Source organism: Condylostylus longicornis, unplaced genomic scaffold (assembly GCF_029603195.1).
Source record: "Condylostylus longicornis isolate FDR11 unplaced genomic scaffold, ASM2960319v2 ptg000821l, whole genome shotgun sequence".
NCBI lineage: Eukaryota > Metazoa > Arthropoda > Insecta > Diptera > Dolichopodidae > Condylostylus > Condylostylus longicornis.
The window spans coordinates 8-21,076 of record NW_026578764.1 but is presented as its reverse complement, the minus strand read 5'-3'; the positions used below and the strand labels follow the sequence as shown (position 1 = coordinate 21,076).

General features: G+C 43.5%; 5 protein-coding genes across 5 annotated transcripts; 1 reads left to right on the top strand and 4 right to left on the bottom strand.

The window, feature by feature from the left end:
- Positions 1-1,541: 1,541 nt before the first annotated feature.
- Positions 1,542-2,982, bottom strand: LOC129618343 (uncharacterized). Its single transcript, XM_055533110.1, has 2 exons — positions 2,520-2,982; positions 1,542-2,368 (listed from the first exon to the last, which is right to left on the bottom strand). The coding sequence occupies exons 1-2, from the start codon at positions 2,980-2,982 to the stop codon at positions 1,542-1,544; spliced, it is 1,290 nt and encodes a 429-aa protein (XP_055389085.1).
- A 1,027-nt stretch (positions 2,983-4,009) lies between these two features.
- On the bottom strand, positions 4,010-5,179 carry LOC129618342 (integumentary mucin C.1-like). The gene is made up of 4 exons (XM_055533109.1): positions 4,600-5,179; positions 4,276-4,533; positions 4,149-4,224; positions 4,010-4,103 (listed from the first exon to the last, which is right to left on the bottom strand). Exons 1-4 carry the CDS (start codon positions 5,177-5,179, stop codon positions 4,010-4,012), a joined length of 1,008 nt encoding a protein of 335 aa, XP_055389084.1.
- Positions 5,180-7,045: 1,866 nt separating this feature from the next.
- On the bottom strand, positions 7,046-8,412 carry LOC129618341 (uncharacterized). Its single transcript, XM_055533108.1, has 3 exons — positions 8,396-8,412; positions 7,218-7,990; positions 7,046-7,173 (listed from the first exon to the last, which is right to left on the bottom strand). Exons 1-3 carry the CDS (start codon positions 8,410-8,412, stop codon positions 7,046-7,048), a joined length of 918 nt encoding a protein of 305 aa, XP_055389083.1.
- A 9,052-nt stretch (positions 8,413-17,464) lies between these two features.
- LOC129618340 (uncharacterized) lies at positions 17,465-18,148 on the top strand. The gene is made up of 3 exons (XM_055533107.1): positions 17,465-17,590; positions 17,635-17,883; positions 17,927-18,148. The coding sequence occupies exons 1-3, from the start codon at positions 17,465-17,467 to the stop codon at positions 18,146-18,148; spliced, it is 597 nt and encodes a 198-aa protein (XP_055389082.1).
- Positions 18,149-18,350: 202 nt separating this feature from the next.
- On the bottom strand, positions 18,351-19,629 carry LOC129618339 (uncharacterized). Its single transcript, XM_055533106.1, has 2 exons — positions 18,700-19,629; positions 18,351-18,584 (listed from the first exon to the last, which is right to left on the bottom strand). Exons 1-2 carry the CDS (start codon positions 19,627-19,629, stop codon positions 18,351-18,353), a joined length of 1,164 nt encoding a protein of 387 aa, XP_055389081.1.
- Between the last annotated feature and the right edge of the window lie 1,440 nt (positions 19,630-21,069).

Genomic DNA, 21,069 nt, shown 5'->3' with positions numbered 1-21,069 from the left:
TCGCATCACCAGTTGATAAGTCCAAGAGAGTCTCTCGAACATATAGAGCGTCTACAAGGCCGAAAAATACAGACACTCGCAGATGTAATCAAGATGTGTTGCGTACTTCGGGTGAAGGGACCCCCACGCTTCGAATTTTGGCAAAAACGTAGAATGGGTAGAAGATTCCTCTATCTATAGGAAATGATTTTTGGTAGATCAACGATTATCTACTTACGCTCTGGTTGAATACGATGATAAATAATAAAGCAACGAGTGCCGTAAGCCATCGCAGAGACCAACCAAATGCATGTGAGATAAAGAATGGAAACTGCTCCCATTCGTTGTAGTAGTGGGTTTTCTAAAAAGCGAGGTTCTGAAGTCATCATTCCAACACGGCAAATGAAGAATAAATCTGGGAGAAAGAGGAAGAGATAGAATTTCATTAAACTCAGGGAAAGGAACTTCTTTGAATTGTTTGTTATTACCATTCAGAAAATCGAAATGTTCCAAAATTTCCCACATGGTTAATCGCGATTGCTTTCCTCGAATTGTGTCTCCTCTAGTTGTGTTTTTAACAAGTTCAATTAGATAAGTGAGGACAGTTGTGTTGTCAGTTATTGCAGATGAGAGTGGGACTTCAAATGGTTGAATAGACGCTGAATTAGACGTGGTTGTCTGAAGTTGACGGCTGACATCATCGGCCGTCGTGCTAAGGGCTGTCAAACAAAAGTAGGACAATAATCACTGCAATGATGATTACCGGGAGTAATGCTTGGGTTTGACTTTCGGACAGACTAGAGTCCCTTTTGGTATTTGATGACGGGAAGGCGGGCCGTCTTTGCGCTCCTACAATCTCTTGATACCTTGGAGGAATGAAAAGAAGGCGTGACTTCCAGAAACGGATAGACTATCGCCGAAAACGACGCCTACAGACTCGCTTGGAGACGAATAAACGATCACTGAACTTTGCATACCATTCATTTTCGCACATTTGCGTCAATCCATCACCACTATTTTCAGTCGTTCGTTTTTTAAAGTCTTTTCGGTGTCCTTCCCTTCGTCTAGCTAGGAGCTCTCTAGCTTCAGTTAAATCATCATCAGCAGAATCTAAAAAAGAAGATTAGAGTGAAATATTGGATGACACTATTGTAGCCATAGAGGACAAGATGAGACACCGATAATGTTGCATGCCATTGCATTCTACTACCTATTTCTAATCCGATCTCCGAGGTGATGCGTCGTCATTGATTTCACGCAACAGTGAATCAAATTCGGGCTGATTATCTGCCCCCACTGAATTGAAACGATCAATCAGTGTATCCCTCGCCATTCTGAGAGCCAATAAGTTCTAACACACTTGAGGGATCCCACCTGTTAGCCACAGTTTCCCAAATGAAGCGTGTTGCTCAAGTTTCGCGTTACTAGGGAATAGAGTTCAACAACTCCAATTGAAAATGTCATAGCGATGCTCTCTCATAAATATTAACGATGGGGGGTTCTGGTCCTGTTTAGGCACACAAAAACGTTAAAAAACCACCTGGCTAAAGAAACGCAAATTTCTAATCAACAGCAAGAAATCCGCAAGCAACGTCGAGCGACAATTCTACAAATTCCTCTTCCGTGATAGGTGCCAGTCCCTTGAACTTTCTTTTGACATTGAGTTGATGCCATTGAGTTTTACAGTGATTTCTGTAAATTAATTGAGATTCACACTCTTTTGAACAAGTCCGACATTCAATCGCCCCGACGTTCGTCATTTTCGATGAACTTCCTGTTTTGTCAATTTCCTTGCTCGGCTTTGTTTGTTCCCCGATTGGATGCTTTGATTCCTCTTTCGGTGCTTCTATGCTTTCTCTGTTCGATATCTCAACAGCGTTCGTGATGCATTCCCGACTAGCTACTATCTGTAAGCTTCCGGGTGGCTTGAGTACTTCTGTAACAAAATGGTCAATATCTCTATAATGAGCGGGATTGCAGTAGAATGTGACCGTGTAATCCTCTTTGTTAATTATCTGAGACTGTGCATTATTGATTTCTTGCTGCAGTTGTTCCGGCTGGTCTGGTTGTTGGTCTAGTTCTTGTGATTTGTCTAGTTGGTGCGATAGATCCAGATGTTCTGCTTGGTCTGGTTGTTGCGGTTGGTCTGGTTGTTGTGATTTGTCTGGTTGTTCTGATTGATCCAGTCCCTCCTTCTCTTTCGATGCTTCTGTTTCCTGAATTTTTCGCTTTTCAAAAACGGGGTGTTCTGATGTGATCATCGCGAAAACCCTCTCATCAAGTAAATAATGAATTTCCTCCATCTGAGATGTTTTCCCAACTAATTTCAGTAACATTTGTCTCACTCCGATCTGTTTCGGAAGGCCATTGCACAACAATTCTATTGCCTCTGCAAAATAACAAAAAAAACTATTAGACGCGATGATGTACAACTTTGCAGTAGACTGCTATTGCCATGCATCGGGATCATCAGAATGTATTCTTTAATATCGTTGTCTTCTCTATGAATTGCAGTATCAATATATTTAATTGTCACTCACTCAAACTTTGGCGTTTGGGGGCGATTTCAATCGATACACTAAATCCCAATCTTGTTAGCGTGTTTTCTATCATTGATAATGGAAGCGGTAAACCTGTTTCACGATTGAAGACGCGTTCCGAAACTAACGAACAAACATCTTTGAAAACATCATCCTTCTTTACTTGACGCTCTTTTTCAGAAACTTGTAATTGACCGTCCCTCATGATAATTCGAGCGATCGCTGTACGGTCTTTTGTCCCAAATGCCTTTTGTAGGTCTTGGATTTTCGCAAATTGTCCTTTGGATACATTGGAGAAGATTTCTTCTGTTTGTAGCACTTCGCTCAAATCAGTTTCTGTCCCAATTCGCCAATTGAGAATTTTATTCTTGAAGCAAGCAACTTCGAACCGTTTTCCATCCTTTTTTAATCGCATTACTGCGATGTTCGTCAAACGAACTTGATTAATTGGTTGTTTTAACATTTCGGAAAATTAATGAACCATCAGGGACAGAGAACACGTGACGGAATGGAAGACGCCCCCAAAATGGAGTCCGCCAACTCTCCGGAGCAGCAAATTCCTGAAACCCCGAAATACAACAATTATATGGAGGTTTATTTGTCTGATAAATATCTCAATTTTCGGTTGTTACAGCAAGTGTCAGAAGAGGAGGCAATTGCCTACAATCGTGCGCAGACTGTTACAAAGCTGCTTCAAGAAGGCTGCTTGATAAAAGCAGGTGTGATGGGTGCGGGAGGGGGAGTTCTTGGACTTCTTTTCGGGACATTCTTCTTTACAATGAGGCCAGTGGAAATTGATACCTCACTTCCAATGAGACAGCAAATCAGACAGTCGTATTCGGGATTTGGGACAGAAGTTCTTAAAAGTGCGAAGGGATTTGCAAAAATTGGCTTTCTGTATTCACTGTTTGATTGTGGAATTGCAAAAGTAAGCCCATTCCCGAAATCTGGTTTGAAATAGGCACTAATGAAATAATGCGACTCACTAGACGCATTTGTAATTTGCAGTATCGAGCGAAGCAAGACATCTACACAGCGATCTACGCGGGATGCGCAACAGGGGCGGCACTTGCTTGGAAGGGTGAGACTGCTTAACCCGCACATTTCATCATCTTTTGTTAGGCGGGCCGTCAAGCATGGCAGCTGGTTGTGTTGGATTTGGTGCATTTTCGGCACTAATGGAAAAATGGAATCCCTTAGCTTCGTCTAATTAAAACTTCGTATGTTTCAAACAAATGTTCTGGCTCGAAGAAATCGACGCAAAAGCAGAAGTTGTGGCTGGGTTTATTCTAACCCAGCAGAATTCTGTATTGCTTCAAATCCTTTCGCTAGAAAATCAAGGGTCCCTCTCAGGCCAATGGCATTTCGCAGTGCTGGTCTTGCGAACTCAATGGTGCGTTCCACCGATTGAACAGGCACTTGCACGATCTGCGAAGTTTCAGATGCTGCGGTTTTTCCTGAACGAACGGAACGTTAACAAAGCAGCTACTTCAGAAAGCACTTTGAAAGTTGTTTGCACCACGTAATTTCTCACCAAGCCCAACAAACCACTGAGGAATAGTCCCAGCAGCACCCAAGTTGATTCTGTAATAGAGACAAGTCAACGCATCTCTTTTCCGTCAGAATTACCGCTCTCCTGCTAGAACTAAGCTTTTTCCCAATCCGCCAAATAGACCAAGCAATGGATTACCGAAAGTGTCAACAACTGAAACACGTCGAATTAACTTTAAAGTTTCGTGTGTTCAATGTCTCTTACATGTTCCACCCTGCTCAACGTCTGTTGTGTTGGGGAAGGGTCCCAGCAATCCAAGTCCTAACAGAAAACCACACTGACACCGCGTAATGATGTCTTTCGTACCAGCCCCCTGGCAATAGATCGCTCCATTCAGTGTAACCAATAACGCAAGACAATATTTCATTGTTATTTTTGTGTGGATCTTGCTAGGCACAATGCACTCCTGGATTGCATTTGTTTGAAACGAGCGTTCATCAGATTGATTTTTTTTAATTTCGCCTAAACGACTAAAAAAGGTTCATGACCAAAATAAAAATGAACACTAATGATATTTTCTTGGTTAACAGCCTTCCACAGGAGCAGTCGATGCGGCAGCACTTGCGGCTGGTGCAGTTGTAGCAGCGGTTGGTGCAGTTGTAGCAGCGGTTGGTGCAGTTGTAGCAGCGGTTGGTGCAGTTGTAGCAGCGGTTGGTGCAGTTGTAGCAGCGGTTGGTGCAGTTGTAGCAGCGGTTGGTGCAGTTGTAGCAGCGGTTGGTGCAGTTGTAGCAGCGGTTGGTGCAGTTGTAGCAGCGGTTGGTGCAGTTGTAGCAGCGCTTGGTGCAGTTGTAGCAGCGGTTGGTGCAGTTGTAGCAGCGGTTGGTGCAGTTGTAGCGGCGGCTGGTGCAGCTGTAGCGGCGGCTGGTGCAGTTGAAGCGGCGGCTGGTGCAGTTGTAGCGGCGGCTGGTGCAGTTGTAGCGGCGGCTGGTGCAGTTGTAGCGGCGGCTGGTGCAGTTGTAGTGGCGTCTGGTGCAGTTGTAGTGGCGTCTGATGCAGTTGTCGGCTCGGGCGTGGAGGTCGTAGATGCAACTGAGATTGTTTCTCCTCCAGGGGACTCCGTAGTACTTGCTTCATTGGAAGCTCCTGCACTAACACTGAGGAGACACATCTCAAGAGCCGATTCCGCTACAAGTTACCTTAAAAGTGGAGGAGTTGTGCTTTGGCTCTCGCCAGGGATCGCGGTGGTTGTAGTCGTGAGCGAGTTGATGAATTGCCTTACAATGTCAACAAACTCGTGCAAATTAAAAGAGCCACTTCCATGATAATTTTTGACTGCGAAGTCACCTATGGTGATCTGTTTGAGGATTGAAGGGAATTCAAAAATGACATTCGGCAGGGAAGTCAGGTTTCCTGACTCGATACCGCGTGACGACTCTGCAAGCATGATGAACACAACGCGAATGCCGGTAGTGGAGTCCAACCTGTGTTGCTTTCAGAATTATCTCTCAGGTTGTTCTGCGGCCTCAAATTCCTCACACTTTCTCTCCAACGCAAATTAGCGACTCGTTGGTTCCCTGGAGCCTCCCGTTGTCCCCACACTGGTATGACCGTCGGGCGGGCTGCCGCAGTACACCGCTTGAACGAGTTTGAAATTTAGTTTGACTTGCCTGGTGCTGAAAAACTGCCAAACGACCCGCCAACACCTCCCCAGCCTAAGAGTTTCCGTTCAGAAATGCGAAAAGTGGCGGCAAATCATACCTGAATGACCTAAAAACGCAAAGTGATAAATTATATTGACTCCTTCATTCCTGACCAAAGGTAGGTGCTCCGCTCGAAAATGCAGAGGCTCCAGGATCAAAGCCATAGAGAGATGCAAAGGACCCTAGAAAGCACGATCCATTAGAAGGAAGTTAAAAAACAAAGTGTGGCCAAGTACCGAAGCCACCGAAACCTCCATCTTGCAGCATTCTCGCTGAGCCCACTTGACCTATGGTGCACAGTATTAGGGAGGCACTGCATCATTTAACTCACCATCTTCAGCGTTTGCAGAATTGAATCGAAGCACACATGTCAAAATGGCAGATAGAGCAACTATGGATTTCATGATCGCGGTTTTATAACAAAGACTGCGTAAAAGCACTGGAGTTAAAAACAACTATTGAAAGAATGAAAGCTTTCTATCAGCTGAAGAAAAAACCACAAATAGGGCTTCAAAAATGTTTTTTAGCTGTTCTTTTTTTTGACAGATTTCGACCGATCAATTTTAATAATCAATTTTGTGGATTTAATTGCGAACACTGAATAGATTCAGACACCGAAACTGCTAAAATCACTGTACCATGATGGAAAATTCAATAAAATGAGCGATCCATTTGGATTGTCAAAGCAGCGGGTAAGAGAAGAAGAACTGACAATGAAGTTTTTGTTGTTCCATCATTGTAGCTGGAGGAGTTGCGCCTTGCTTGGAACGAAACTCGTCGCTACACTAAGTGTAAAACAAAGACCCTGAACTTGAAGCAGTTCGGGCTGCTTCTCAAATCAATGGGGATTCAGCTTGCCGCAAGAGATTGGTGGATTTTAGAACAAGGTAGCCAACATCCACTTCACTTCACTTCCTTACTTGTCGTTGTTTCAGAATATAATGCACGAGGGGAGTTCGTTTTCGAAGACCTTGTTCATTTAGCTTCGGCTGGTTGGACAGAAGAAGTTTTAGAACAATCGCTATTAACTGGATTGCAAGAATTAGACAAGAAGGGCACAGGATATGTGGAAGTCTCAGCGTTGAGAGAAACACTTTATAAAATTGGTAGGTCTCTATCAGTAATTTGGATCAACCGACGCTAACCAGGGATAGCGATTCGGTTGAGCCTCTTCGAAATAGACGCCTTTCTGGAACAATTTGAAGAAGCCAAAACAGGGAAGATTCCAATTGACAAATTAGTACTAAGGTAATTGAAGAGCGTTAAATCAATTCCAAATTGATCAATGCAGATTGCTAGCTGACTAGACCACAAAACAAGAAAATGACACAAAATCATTTAGTTGAGAGAAGAGTTATTTCGAAAATCAGATCAGAATTCGGTGGAATTCCGCCAACCTTTTGCTTTCCATAAGCCAAGCGAGAAGGAATAAACACTCGCCGCTTTTCTTGCTCCAACATTCCTAAAAACCGAAAATTCAGCAGGAATTCGTCTGTGCAATCTTACCTCTGGCACCTAGATCAAACCCCTTGATCATGTCGCCACCACCAATCGTAAAGTCTAGTGTTCCTTTATCAAATTGTTTTCCATTTGCTAATCTGCCTTCATATTTGACTTTCACTCGTTTACCAATCGTTGCAATTTTTGTTCCACGACCCACCCCCAGCACTTCATATTTCACTCCGCCTGCAAGTTGGCGCACAACCCCAGGGGCCACATCAGATTTCTTCTCTTCCTTGGCGGGATTCTGCTTCCCCTCCTTTCCCTTCTTTTTTGGCGACGGTTCTTTTGTTTCTGGTACTGATTTTTCAACAATTGTGGGCGCTGATTTTTTGGTATCCGCCTCGGTGCTGACTTTCATTTTCTTCGCTGCTGGAGCGGCAACATTCTCATCAGCTTGTCTTTTCTTGCGTCCTGATTCCTGTGCTGGTGATAATTGGCTTCCCAAAGATGCTTTTTTCGCGACGTTCTGAGGAATCACTAACACATTCTCATTCTTTTTTTCATCTTTTTTATTGCGCTCTTGCAAAATCTGGTTGGCTTCTTCATCGGTGACTTCAACAATACGTTCGCTCTTCTCACTCTCTGACTCCGATTCCGATTCAGAATCCGACTCCAAATCTTCAATACCGTCTAAGCCCCTCTTAAGCTTGTCCAGAAAACGCCTTTTAATTTCTGAATTTGGAATTGAATTTTCCTCATCTTCCTCTTCGTCGAAGTCGCTTTCATCCAATCCATCGAAGCAGAAATCTTCGTCGTCCTCGCTGTCGTCGAAATACCTGAAAAAAAAACACTCTTTCAGTTCATGAACTGCTGCAAAAAACAGACCTGTTGAGTCGCCCAACTAAAGCAACTTCACCACTCTCCACACAGAATGTAACGTTCTCTTTGAAGGGAAGCAGAGTTCGAAAATTCGGCGCATTCTCGCTCAATCGGGCAAGAGTGAACTTCCTCCCACCAGACAAACACACAGACAACAAGGTCGAGCTCCCCGATACCAGAGTTGCATTTCTGCACGCCAAAAAAACAGAATTACGCTTGATGGATTTGTGTGACGTACGTCAGTTCCAGTTCTCTGTCCTCACAAATGAATTCAAGAGGAGTGTCTGCCTTGACTGAACCGCCTGAGGGATAAATTAAAAAATCGTTGTCGTCGATGCCCACAATACTCACCCCAGAGAGACCTCATGACGTCACCCATCCTGAAGTTGCTGGCTGTTTGTCTGATTCGTATCTGTCCCATACAGCTTGTCCCCTTCCCGTGACAGACAGTTTGACCGCCTCAATTTGTGACGTGTTCCTTGTTCGAGAACCATGGGGGAAATCATTCCACCAGAAATTTTAGCTTTGTTGCACCGATTAGTTGCGGACCTTCGCGGATTGCGTAGATTTAAAAATGTTTCAATGCAAAGAAGGACTGCAAGCATTGAAGAAGAAACATCACACTTCGCCAGCGATTTCTTGAATACCGAAGAAAATAGAAATCATCTCGTTGAAGCCATGCGAGGAATGGCTGCCGTGTTCAATGAGTTGAGCGGATTACGGCATGGGAAGGATATTAAGCTTCTGGCAGGAAGGATTAAAATGCGAGGAGACAGAAAGCATGAATGTCAGAAAGAGCAGACGGAATTAATGGAACCTGATTACTTTGATGAATGTCTTGAATTGGTCGATGGAATATTTAACGAAATCCACGGAATATTGACAGGTCGATCTCATGGAAAGAAGCGTGCGACGCGTTATCAGCGTGTAATCAGTTTCAATTTTTCTGTTCAGGTTGCGATGAATTGATCGACGGTGAAACACGATATTTATGTTGTGGCGTAGCTCACAATCTGGTCTGTATAACGGGAGGCTTGCCCACTTGCTTTAGGTAATTCGAAATGAACCCAATTATGAATCGCCATATGCGACACAACGTCGTATGACACCGGGCCACAACACTGTAGCAGTTCAAAATTCCATCATGAAATTTCTCTGTGAGACTTTTTTTTCAGGTTTGCTTTTTTCTCAGGAAAAGTTTTTCGCGGAAATCTAATGGAATATGAATTGCCAACATTGTCGTTTCTTCTATCGTTTTTCGCTAAAGTTAATTGCGATGACTTTCTGGTTGCTAACCTTCCAGCAATTTTGATTTGGTCTCGCGGGGTTGACGCTTTCCTCACAAGCGTCATTCCACTCAGAGCCTTCATCCAACAAGTCTGACGCTTTGACACGTAGAATGTCGTCACGCGATGCTCTCAAGTGGACTGGCTGGTTTGGCCTCGTTGGTCGATCTTCACGAGAATCTGCCAACGAGACTTTGCCAGCGTGTGGAGGTTCGCAGGAGACCTTTTGGATGTCGTACGAGAATCTTCTTCAGCGTCAGTCAATCGCTCTCGTCTTTTCCTTAATGGCGCGAAATATTCGGATTGGATCAATCAATAGTAGTTTGGACGGGAAGAATTTTTTGATTGAGAAACAGCCTGATCTCGAAAATTTGATAATAACATTTTTGCAACAGCAGCAGTCATCTGAAATGGTGATCAAAACGTCTCTTGGTGATCTGCTTTCGCTGAAAGAAGATCTTCAATGGATTGATGAAGAGAATTCTCGTCGGGGAAGTTACACGAGGGATCTCTCATCAATAGGCCTTCAAAGTAAAAGATCTTGGAGCGGAATTTTAGATCCAAAATCTTGGGGAATAGGAAGGAAGGAAAGTCGCTCGAAACAAGAAGTCAATCTCTCATATGAATCTATTGAGTTGAATGGTAAAAAATGTTCCCAACTGGTGACATGTTTGTGTCCAATCCGGTCACTTGGAGATGGAATAACGTTATCAAAAAATGATGCAACCGCAATAATGTCTCAGCTACGAGCACCTGGTATGAACTGCAGTAATATTTCAATCTTCAATTCGGCAGTATCGCTAACGTCATCGTCAAATGTGCAAGGGATCTTACAAAAGCAGCTTGACGACTTGGTGTCCCATTTCTGTCCCAATGATCATTTGGTCAGTTCCCAAGTATTCTCCTCGACGCGTCTTCTGCTAAAATGGATCAGACATCAATTTGTCGACGACGCTGGAGCGACAGGTAAATGTTCCTGCCGAATGAAGACATTTTCATCATTTCCCTAAGCCTTAAAGTTCAAGACATTTATTTATCAACATTTATATATTTATCTAATGATCTCTATTTTAGTGATACGACGCGGTTTATCCGATGAACTGAATTCGAGCATCGTCAATTATTGTCTTCGTTTAATCGAACAATTCATATCATGGAAATCAAATGTATGTCTTGATTTTCTAATCCTTCAGCTTCCTTCCTCTCTTCCGTTTCTTCTCTTTTTGTGTTAATCAGAAAAATCTTCTTGAAGGCCAATTATCTTTGTCGACATTCCCACGTTTATCACGTGGATCCATCGAGTCCCATCATCGTCCACGCAACATTGCTCTCGTTTTCTCCCCACGCAATCGAAATTCTCAGACAGAATCGCCAATTCTTCCCTCCGTTGAGTTGGTGCAAGGAAGCGCTGAGATCTCAGAGCTCTTCAGGTCCCGGAAAGCCGCTCTTCTTACAAGCGTTCCTATATTGAAGAGAGTCGCAGCTGGAGGGCAAAATCGATCTTTCTCGTCTTCTGTTGCGGAAAATGTGGAGGGAGATTCACACTACGCACAATGCTCAGAGTTCCAATTGCAGAAGGATATGATGGTTGGTGCTGTCGTCGAGGGAATTGAGCTTTTGCATGAATTGATCGAACTCAGCGAAATGTAAGACACGTCGATCAATACTGGCATTGGGACATTGTAGATCGTTGGCAAATTACATGAGTGCTGTGACTTCATTGCTCTCTAGAGTGTCAGCTTCTTATGATTTGGGACGCAGTGGGTTACTTTTGGGACAAATCAGAGCTCCGTTGATTGCAGTAGGGAGTTTCAATAACGCATTGTCAAATATAATTCTCAGGCTTTCGGTCGTGCTGCTGGTGATCCAGAATTTGTTCCAATTTTATTCTCAATCGTCAAAACATTATGGAAATATCAAAATGTAAGCATCTCTAAGGAAACACATTTCTCTCAAATTATGATGGATAGAAATAAATATCCATAGAAATAGATCAATTCAGGTTGAACAACGTCGTACTTCACTACATGCAACCCTATCGAGTTGTATCGCTGCTGGTGATCATCCAATTGGTTTAATGGTTTCGATCCAATTGATGGAATTTATCAAACAAATGCCTTTGATTGATTCCGTTTCAACAATCGCTCCTCTTCTTCCAGGATTAATCAAGGTACAAAGTTGCATAGTCATATCTCTCCTAATCGCGCTCTTTTCAGTTAATTGCTTGTTATCCAAGAGGAATTTACTCCGAAGTAATTTCACTGATTCCCACATTGTTGACTCGATCCCCTCCTGAAATGAGATCCTCTATAATTGCGGATTCAATCCACACAATTCTTGATCTTCCACTTTTATCCTCAATCGTCCACACTTTTCACTCACTTAATCTCGCCGTCGTCTGTTGTTCTTCTCTTGATGTTCCAGCGAAATCACATTCCCGCCAACACACGTCTTCCCAGAGTCCGAAGACTCTCGCAGCGCAAGATTTTCATCTCTGTGTCTTTGATGGCCAATCGCAGGATGGGATGTCGTGCGCATGTCAGCACGCGCGTTCCCTGTCTCATTATTGCTTCCGACTTTTGTCACGACGAAGAGGTGCGATCGCTGCCAAGTTCCTGGTTATTTTTGTTTTCCTACTGCAGCCCGCAAAGACTTCAATGAAGCGCGCTCGCTACTTTTATCTTTATCTCAGTCCGTCCCTGTCGCGATTGCTCTGCACTTGCTGCTTTCATGTTCTCAGAAAATTCATCTTGTCAAATCGTCAGAAATTCGTGTCCCAATTATCCTTCGAGCTGCTTGGATTCTTTCTTAACTTACAATTTCCGACATTCGATGGGTGGAATCTTGAAAATGATAAATCGATTGAATCATCATCATCATCTTGGGAATTTCCAGGTTGGCGTCGGTGTGTCTCTGACTTCTCGACATCTTGGTCTTTCTGTCTCAAGATGCGTGTATAATTCCCATTTTCGATCGTTTTTGGAATATCTGTCCCAATTACGGATTTTCATCAAAGTGTCAATCTCTCTGTCTAGAAATCCTTCAACAGTCTTTCGCTGCGCACCCATCTCTCTTTGTGAGTCTTGATGAAACTAATATCTTATCAAACGTTTATTTTCCCATCTTTCTCAATTTTGAAGGCTTATACACGTTTTGAGATTGTAGAGTCGTTGACTCCTACTGCGGGAAAATCTCTTTTCGTTCATCCAAACAATTCCTTGATGTCCTTCATTTGTAGAATTGTCTCGCGCTATTTTCCATCTTTCAATCAATTTCAAAGAGATCTTAAAAAGAGTTCCACTGATGATAAAAAGAGTTCTTTCACTGATGATAAAAAGAGTTCTTTCACTGATGATAAAAAGAGTTCTTTCACTGATGATAAAAAGAGTTCTTTCACTGATGACTCTTCTGTTGAGGTCCCAATTCCATCATCGCAGCCAACAATTTCTTCGTTATACAACCAGACAGTCGAGCTTATCTTTGCAGCTCTTGAGAAAATCATTAACGACATTTTGCAAGCTCTCAACATGCCGTTGACGAAACCCACCGATCGTGAGTAAAATATTCAATTTTTGCATAAATACGTTGATTGCTGAAACGACATCTGTCTCTCTATCATTTCAATTCAGATGAAGCCCAGGATCATCATCGAGACATCGCATCGCCGTTCTATTTCTCCTTTGACGCATCCACGCAGTTCACGGATGGGCCACTACGCCGGAAGGAAAAACAGTCCCAAAATAACAACGACATGTGTCCCAATCGACTGTTCACTTTTTTCACACCTGAATTCTTTTCAGTTCTGTTTGAAGCAGTTTCTGTTCTTGGTGAGTCAAACGACGCACAAATTGATGCGTATGCTGATTCTGGTTGAGAGCTTAGCGTTCCCTGTCATGACGTCCATATCCACATGGTCTCGTTCCTCAGCTTGGATTAACCGTCAATACTTCGAACAAGCAATCCGCTGCACAACGAATGTACGCAAAACATGAGGAAATGATATATTTCCTTCTTTGTTTCAGCTGTTGCAAAAATGTGAACAACTAACAATTCATCCACATCTTAGTGATTGGCGAATTGGTTCAATAGAATCGATGCGAGTTTCTATAAATCGTCTAGAAAGCGGACAATCGATACAATCAAGATGCGTTTAGCGATACACGCAGTCCCAAAATTGTTCCTACTTCGTCCCTGAACTCATACACGTAGCTCAAAAAACACAACACCGTTTATGGGCTGGCGACTTATGAAGATACCACTCTCATCCGACAATTGTAACAATGTCCCATTCTCTCCCACCTTGAAGAAAAACAATCCATAACAGATCATTTCGAAGACATCTTACATAAATAGCGGCCACTCGCTCATAATGATCATTTAATCTCCACAATTCTAACAATCCACGTCGTGATGCATAAATCAACAATCCAATTTGCGTAGAATCGTGATTCAATTTGATCCAAACTACTTGAGCATCGCGATATCCCTTCCACATTTGAATCATCCTCAGTGTTGATGTGTTAGTGAGAGTGACCTAAATGGAATGTTGACATCTATTGAGTGGTTCATCAATGTAGAGTGATGATATTGAGAGAGAGTGATGATATGGGGACAGACTGATTACATTGGGACAGAGTGATGATATTGGGACTTACCCTTCCAAGCCGATCCGTAATAGCGCCCCACTGAGGTCTAAATGGACAAACTGAGATTGAGTCTGCGATCCTCCCACGATCAGCAGCCATGAAGAGTTCTGGTAATTGAATTGCTGAAGTTTCTTGCACGTAGCGATGGACTGTCATTTTCAAATCCCGTAATTTCGATGGATCTTCTTCTGCACTCTCATCGTTAGAGTCGATTGTTCTTGTTTGGTCGGACTGACTTTCAGGAACTCGCTGCTTCAGACGTCCAAACGAAAACGGTGCGACAATTGACAACGCTGTTGTCGCAACAGACACGCCGGCTTGAACAGTCGTCGAGAAGAATCCCGGAACGCGCGTCTGGTCTTCAGTTCCAAGATCATCCACTGGTGGTCGCTGATGCTTCTTCTCCTGCCTTGGTTCCAGCCCTGGTGTCACTTGCAGTATAGAGCTATCGAGCAAGGAAATGTGTATTTTGAAACAATGGATTGATGCCAACGGACTTCCGATCACTAGGAGTGTGTTTTGGGCGCTTCGTGTCGTTAACGGCCTTGAATTTGTCTGATTTGGTTCCCTCTATGAAAAAAATGGAAAAGCGTCAAATATGGAAATAAAATTAATCGAATGGAAGGCAATGAGCCTCATCCAAGAGTTAATAAGGATTCAAACTCACAACAGACTGGGATGCAGCTCTCTTGACCTTTTCCTTGTTCGATGATCGAAACAACGAACTTCTACGAACTGAAGAACAGAAATGAACGATTTCGAAACTTCAAATTCTACAGCGACTCACCTCTTAAGCTTGTCTTCGTATTAGATGGAGCTGCTTGCAACACTGATAGGGTTGCTGGTGCTTGACTGACACGTTCCTGAACCCAGGAACTCCAAAACTCTAGACGACGGAACTCAAATTGTGACATCCGTGTGAGAGTTGGACGATCTGTTGGAGCAGCTTTCCCAAACGTGGAGGCAAGGAAGTGAGACATTCCTCTACCATGCGAACGTTTTCTAGGAGTCGACGAATCAAGCAACAGGGATGAATGTAGATTAGTTGATGATGTGGCTAGTGGGACAAGAGCGATGTCATTGACTATTCGATGTGTGGGATGATTGGATAACCTGAAGATGGAAGGAATAGAACTTTGGGAGAAATTTTTGAACTTGCTTGACAATTGTATAATCGCCGGGGCCGAAAGATAATTTATCTCCTTTAATGATTTGTTCCACGTTGCTTGACAACAATTGGAGCTGAAGGAAGCAACGAAGCGTTCAGAACGCGACGATCAAAAGCGTTACCACGAGAGAATAAGGCTCAGAGCGACTTTGAGGCTTAGAAGTGTTGTTGTTAAGGATGGTGATGATTGACCAACATTTGGGACACAAATGGTTGGGATGGAAATCATAGAGCAGGAAAATAGAAGAACCTTTTGCGGATGGAATCACTTGAGAATCGATTTCTGATGGAACTGAACCAAAATTGGGACAGACAGTCCGAATACGACGAAGAATAGTGCAACACGTTGATGGAGGGTCCGAAGTATGAAGTGGATTGGAGGAGTGGCACAAGGAAGTCCCACAATAAACCGAAAGACGCCCACTAGAGCAAACAAAGAAATATCATTGAATAATCGGGATTCAAGCGAATAAAAGAACATGAAGTTGAATAATTGGAAAGACCAAAAACACAGCGAGTTAATGATGAAAACAACGCGAACCTCTTAAATCCAATTAGCAGCGACGGGATCTGATTTTCTACAAGTTTGCACCATTCCTGTGAAAAATGAAACAAGATGACAAAAAGAGGTCCTTTGGGAGATTACCATCGCTGTTAGAGTCTCATCAACATGTTCGTCAGGGATAAACACACGCGACAATTCTGAATAGGGACTTTTACGAAAAGACTGAGGATCTATTTTTACCCCTCAGGGATTTTTTGGCTTTGTCCCATTCGAACCTTCGGATCGACTTTGCTCCAAAGGATCCTCCATAAACAGCAAGTAGAGAAGTTTCATTCGCTACAAATGTTGCAGCAATTCCATTTTGAATTGTTGGAGAATTGATACCAGAATCAGATACTGGGTGACATTCAGTCTCTAGTACTATTGGATGCAAGAATGGGTCCCCCTACTCCAGAAAACATCGTCTAGTCGCACAGATTCAATTCTTGGCGAGTGTTTCATTGTACCCTAACATTTTTAAAATCTCTTTCGTTGTTCGGATATTTTGTAGTTTGAGTTGTTTAATCCTTTCCTTAGATTCAGTGACACAATTTAACCCAACTGACAAACAACCAAGTTACTCCTCTCTTGATGTATGAATCATCCCGTTTGTCCTTGTCTGGTCGACTTACCATCTCGTGTGCGACGGGAATTCATCAGGCCAGACCCGAGATAGAATCCTAGAAGCACTCCCTGATGTTACAGTAAATGAGACCGGAATCGGTGTTTGATCAGATTGCGCTGAAAATCGGTCAATTTCAAACTCACCAATCCAAGCGATGCTTTGAATGCAACGGCAGCACCCAACGACAATCCACCCACTAAAATTCCAACCACGTAGCGTGCTTCCATTTTATCGTCGTATCCGATATTCATTTCCTACAAGAAGACATCAGTGGAACATCACAAGGTATTTCACCTTTAATATCACTGCTTGCAACTCCTTGATTTCAGAAATATTACGATCCATCTCATTGAATTTTTCTTTTAACTCGTCGAATTCGCTTGATGCACCTGGCAGAGCACGCAGCATCTGAGGATGAAGCAGGCGATTTTGTATTTTGTTCATTTCTTTTCATCACAACTTCAGTAGCGCTTACCATTTTCGCTTTCGCCAATGATTGATCGTCTAGAGTTTTTTGATATCTTGTGAGCAATTGAATCATTAATTGAAATTGCCGATGCACTTCGCGAGAACGTAAAAGTTGTAATTCTTTTTCGGCTAAAGAAGTTGTAAATTGACGGATATTGAGCTCATGCTTTGAGAAAAAAGGGAATAGACGAGGACGAACACGCACTAACAGCATCGCGAAGAGTCAGTTTCAATAAAATGCTGAAATAACGGAACAATAGATTTTGACCAACGGCTCATTCCAGCAATTTCGTTAAGTAATAAATTCAAATCTCTTGTACCCGAAAGTCAGAGGCACAGACTCCATGACGCTTAGAGTGCAATTCAACAAAAATTTCACAAACGTCATCCTTGTCTTTTTTCTCATCAACTGGTTTTCATCTTCTGTGAGTGTTCACTCTGACATGAATGGAGAGAGATTTCCAGCTCAGTCACTCAGCCTGACAGAAACCAACCCCCGTGGTGAGCGCCAAAACGGAGGGCGTTGAGCCTCTGCGAGCATCTATTTCAGGTGTTATTGAGTCACTTGAAGGTTCTTCATTCATGAATGCATCCGAAACAAGAATAATGGCAAAGCCGTTACATCAAAGTTTGCAGATATGGGCAAACTGATCCTTGCATGCGACGGTCAGTCTTACCGGTGAGTCGCTCAGAGATGCTTGAACGGTCGAGACTTGTCCGTCTTGCTACAGTTTTTTGTGGCATTTCCTTACGACTGGATGGTACCACGGCCCACGGATTGTCTGAATTGCAGTCCAATGCGGATGCTGATCCAGATTCAGTGAGTGTTCTTTGTGACAATGAATTCCATTCTCTCCCATTCAGATCGTTGAGAGACCCAGACGGTCTCCTCAATCTGTTCGCCGCTCTGGATCATCGGGAGTGCCAATCCGATCTGTTCGGCGTCGTTCATCTGCCTCTCTAGGGCCTGCATCAGGGCCAGTCACTGTTGCAGCTCCGCGCCGCTCTTCTTGGAGATTTCCGAAACTGTTACAGCGCATCGTCAATAGGAAGCACTCGCCGGTTTCTTCAAAAGAATCTTTGTCTGAAGTCGCTGCATCACCCGATGTCGAGGTATGTTCCTTTCAGTGGACGTCATGATGTACGCTTTTTGAAGTCAAGTGTTAAGGAAGAAGAGTGTTCAATTTGTCTCTCCCCGATGACGCCGAAGACAACAAAGACGCTCAAATGTAAGCACGCCTACCATAAAGAGTGCTTCAAGAAGTGGGACAAAGTAGGCGGGAACTGTCCACAATGCCGCGTCATGACGAAGAGAGGACGCCAGAATGACGTTATGGCTGTTATTGGACGGTATCAGGGAATTGTCCATATGTTCTGAGAAGCTAAAATAGCTTCCAGATGATTTTTAGCTTCTCAGATGGTTTTTTGAATTTCAGCTTGGTGATTGTTATTTTTTTGCATTTTGCGCTCGAATATCAAATAAATCTCGTAGTTCATTCATTATCACGCACGCAAAAAACCAAAAAAAAAAAAAACAAATGAAGGCGCTACTGCCAGCACATGTAAACACACAATTAGACTTATTCGTGTGATTTATCAGACGTTAAGTGAAAAACATCTTCGAGGAAATTTGCTACCTCATCTGTATCCTTGACAAAGAATGAGGCAGCAGTTTGGCGGGAGTTGCTGACAGATTGAGTTTTGACGTCGTTGTCCGAGACGAGAATCCCGAGATGCTTGTCACTATCTTGACAACGAATCACTGTAAACGCATCTTCATCAGTTAGATCATCCCCGATGTAGATTAGCCGCACCTGACAGAACGACAAAACACATGGATAGAATTCATAAGGGTCATGACATATAGAATAAACGCAACATAGAGTAAATGCTGAAGAAAATGGCAGGGAGTTCACTCGCGTTGCTCACGTCGGGGTCTTTCATGTCGACCTGCATTGCTTGTAAACACCACATTACAGCACGTCCTTTATCCCACGAAAGATTAATTCTAAGCTCAAAAACCATTTTGCCCTTCGTTTTTCTCAACGTTGGATACCGAGCAAGAATCGTGTCAATGTGATTCTCGATTTCAGCGCAATATTCGGGGGGAACATTTCTGAAGCACAACCATCTAGCCACAACACAAGCAGTATTGATCTCCCACCTGTAATGAACTGAAACTGCAAATTCGTTGTCTTCGAGTGCTACTCCAGGAATATAACCCAACACCTCTGAAATCTCTAATGCTGCTTCTCTGAGAGCTGGAATGAAGCGAGCACCCACTTTATGATGGAGTTGCTGTCCAGCCGCTTCAATATGAAATCCATGGCTTGCTGCATAGAGAAACTTCAACTTCTCTGTTGCGGTTATTTGAATGAAGCCCTTAATGGACCGAAGCGCGCGTCCCGTGACAACCCCAACCGTGACCTGATCGGAGTGGGCAAGACCGTAAAGAATCTTCCTGATTCTCTCAGACAGAATTGCCTCTGCAGGATTTGAGATGATAGGAGTGAGCGTTCCATCATAATCCAGAAACATGAAAATTCTTTTGCCTCTTAAATCTGCGAGAACCTGATGTTTTCGCCTTTCGTAATGAGGAAGCAATCGGACCTCTTGGGTGAAGCGATCTGGTGGGTGGAGTTGACTTGCAGCAAGTTCATCAGAAGTTGAATCGTCGAGGAGGCTTCCTCTTCTTGGACAAGAGAGGCCGTCGCTAGAGTAGCGGGAAGCCTGCTGAGTTTTGTAAGTTTTGGATTCATCGACAATTTCATCATTGTGGTGTTGGAGAGTCCAGGAAGGAGCACAGTCAGCGAATTTGAGGAAAGGGGCGGGGCGATGCCTTGACGATATAGAGGTCATAGTGAACAGAAAACGGAAAACAGCTTCACAACGCAAGAGCAATTTCCGTCTATGAAATAGAAAACCGAACGAAAAGAGCTTCGTAGAAAGCAGAATAAAGACCTGGTAAAAGAAAAACGCAATTCTGGTGAGCGGTCAGTTATAGTTTCACTTGCACGCAGTGCTGATGAGGAAGGAAAACACCGGGGATCAGCCGCAAGTGCACTCGATGAGCAGCTCGTTCATTCTAAGAAACTAGAGATGGAAAAATTCTAGATTGGACCATTCGGGTCATTCTAATGGATAACTGACGCATTGCAGTGCGCAACTTGAGCGAAACCGCTTCACAAATGAGGAATTCAAGAATTATGACGAATTTAGTTTTAAATTGAATTTTCTTTATAACAGCAGTCTTAAAAATGTTCAGGTACACTACTCAGATCTCTTTGATTGCATGCAGTATTGCGGGTCTCTTTTCATGATCTCACCATCGTCAGTCTACACTTCCGTTGTTGAAACTTCTGCCATATCATGCAAATTACGAACACTTCGAGCAGTTCTTCACGTTATGTGACTACCTCTACTCGTAGTGGTGGGGTTCATTACCCAGCCACAATTTCAACAGTTCATCATCGATCGGGACCGATTGTGACCTCGGGTCCAATCAGAACCAGCACTTCCACTACAAAGAAAATTGTCCAGCATGGTTATGGGGCCCGGCTTCTCAACAACTACAGTTACAAGCCGATCAGCTGGCGGTTCGATCCCCACAATCTGGGCACAGCCCGCACTTCAATACATCTCTTCACAACTCGACGCTGCTGCCCAGATGGTTCAATAACACTCTTCTCCCATCTACCCAGATGACTTCACACACTGGGTTCGATTACAACTAGAAATTATGAATGGAAGTGTGGATCAGATGGTGTGATGCGTCGAGTTGTTGTCGAGGAGAGTGAAAGCACTATTGGGGGGACCACACCAAGAGACTCCTTGGCAGAAGGCACAGTCAAACAAGACTTCTCGAAATGGCAACCAACCATTCAAATATCTCCAATTGAACGAGAGCAGACTCCAGCTATCCGTCAAGTCTCCATTGATTCTTCAGATGAAGGAGCGAAATCGGAAGTCGCGCCTGTCGAAAAGGCTGAAGTGACTCGGAATGGCTCGGATGAGAGTTGCAGCAGAGAAAATGATGATGGCCTCGAAATTGAAGCAGGCTGAGGAGGAGAAGAAGCAGGAGGTTCAACGACGAGCTGAACTTGAGGACCAGATGCAGATGATGAAAAGCGCGAATCCTGCTGGTTCACTCGAAGGGTCAACTGAGCAAGATGATGGCAGAAATTGAACAGTTGAAGCTTCAACAAACAGACGAATCTGCGCTTCGTCGCCAGATTGAAAAGGAAGTTGAAGAGAAGAGAAAGCATGAAGAAAATCAGGTGGGAATTCTTCGTTTAATGC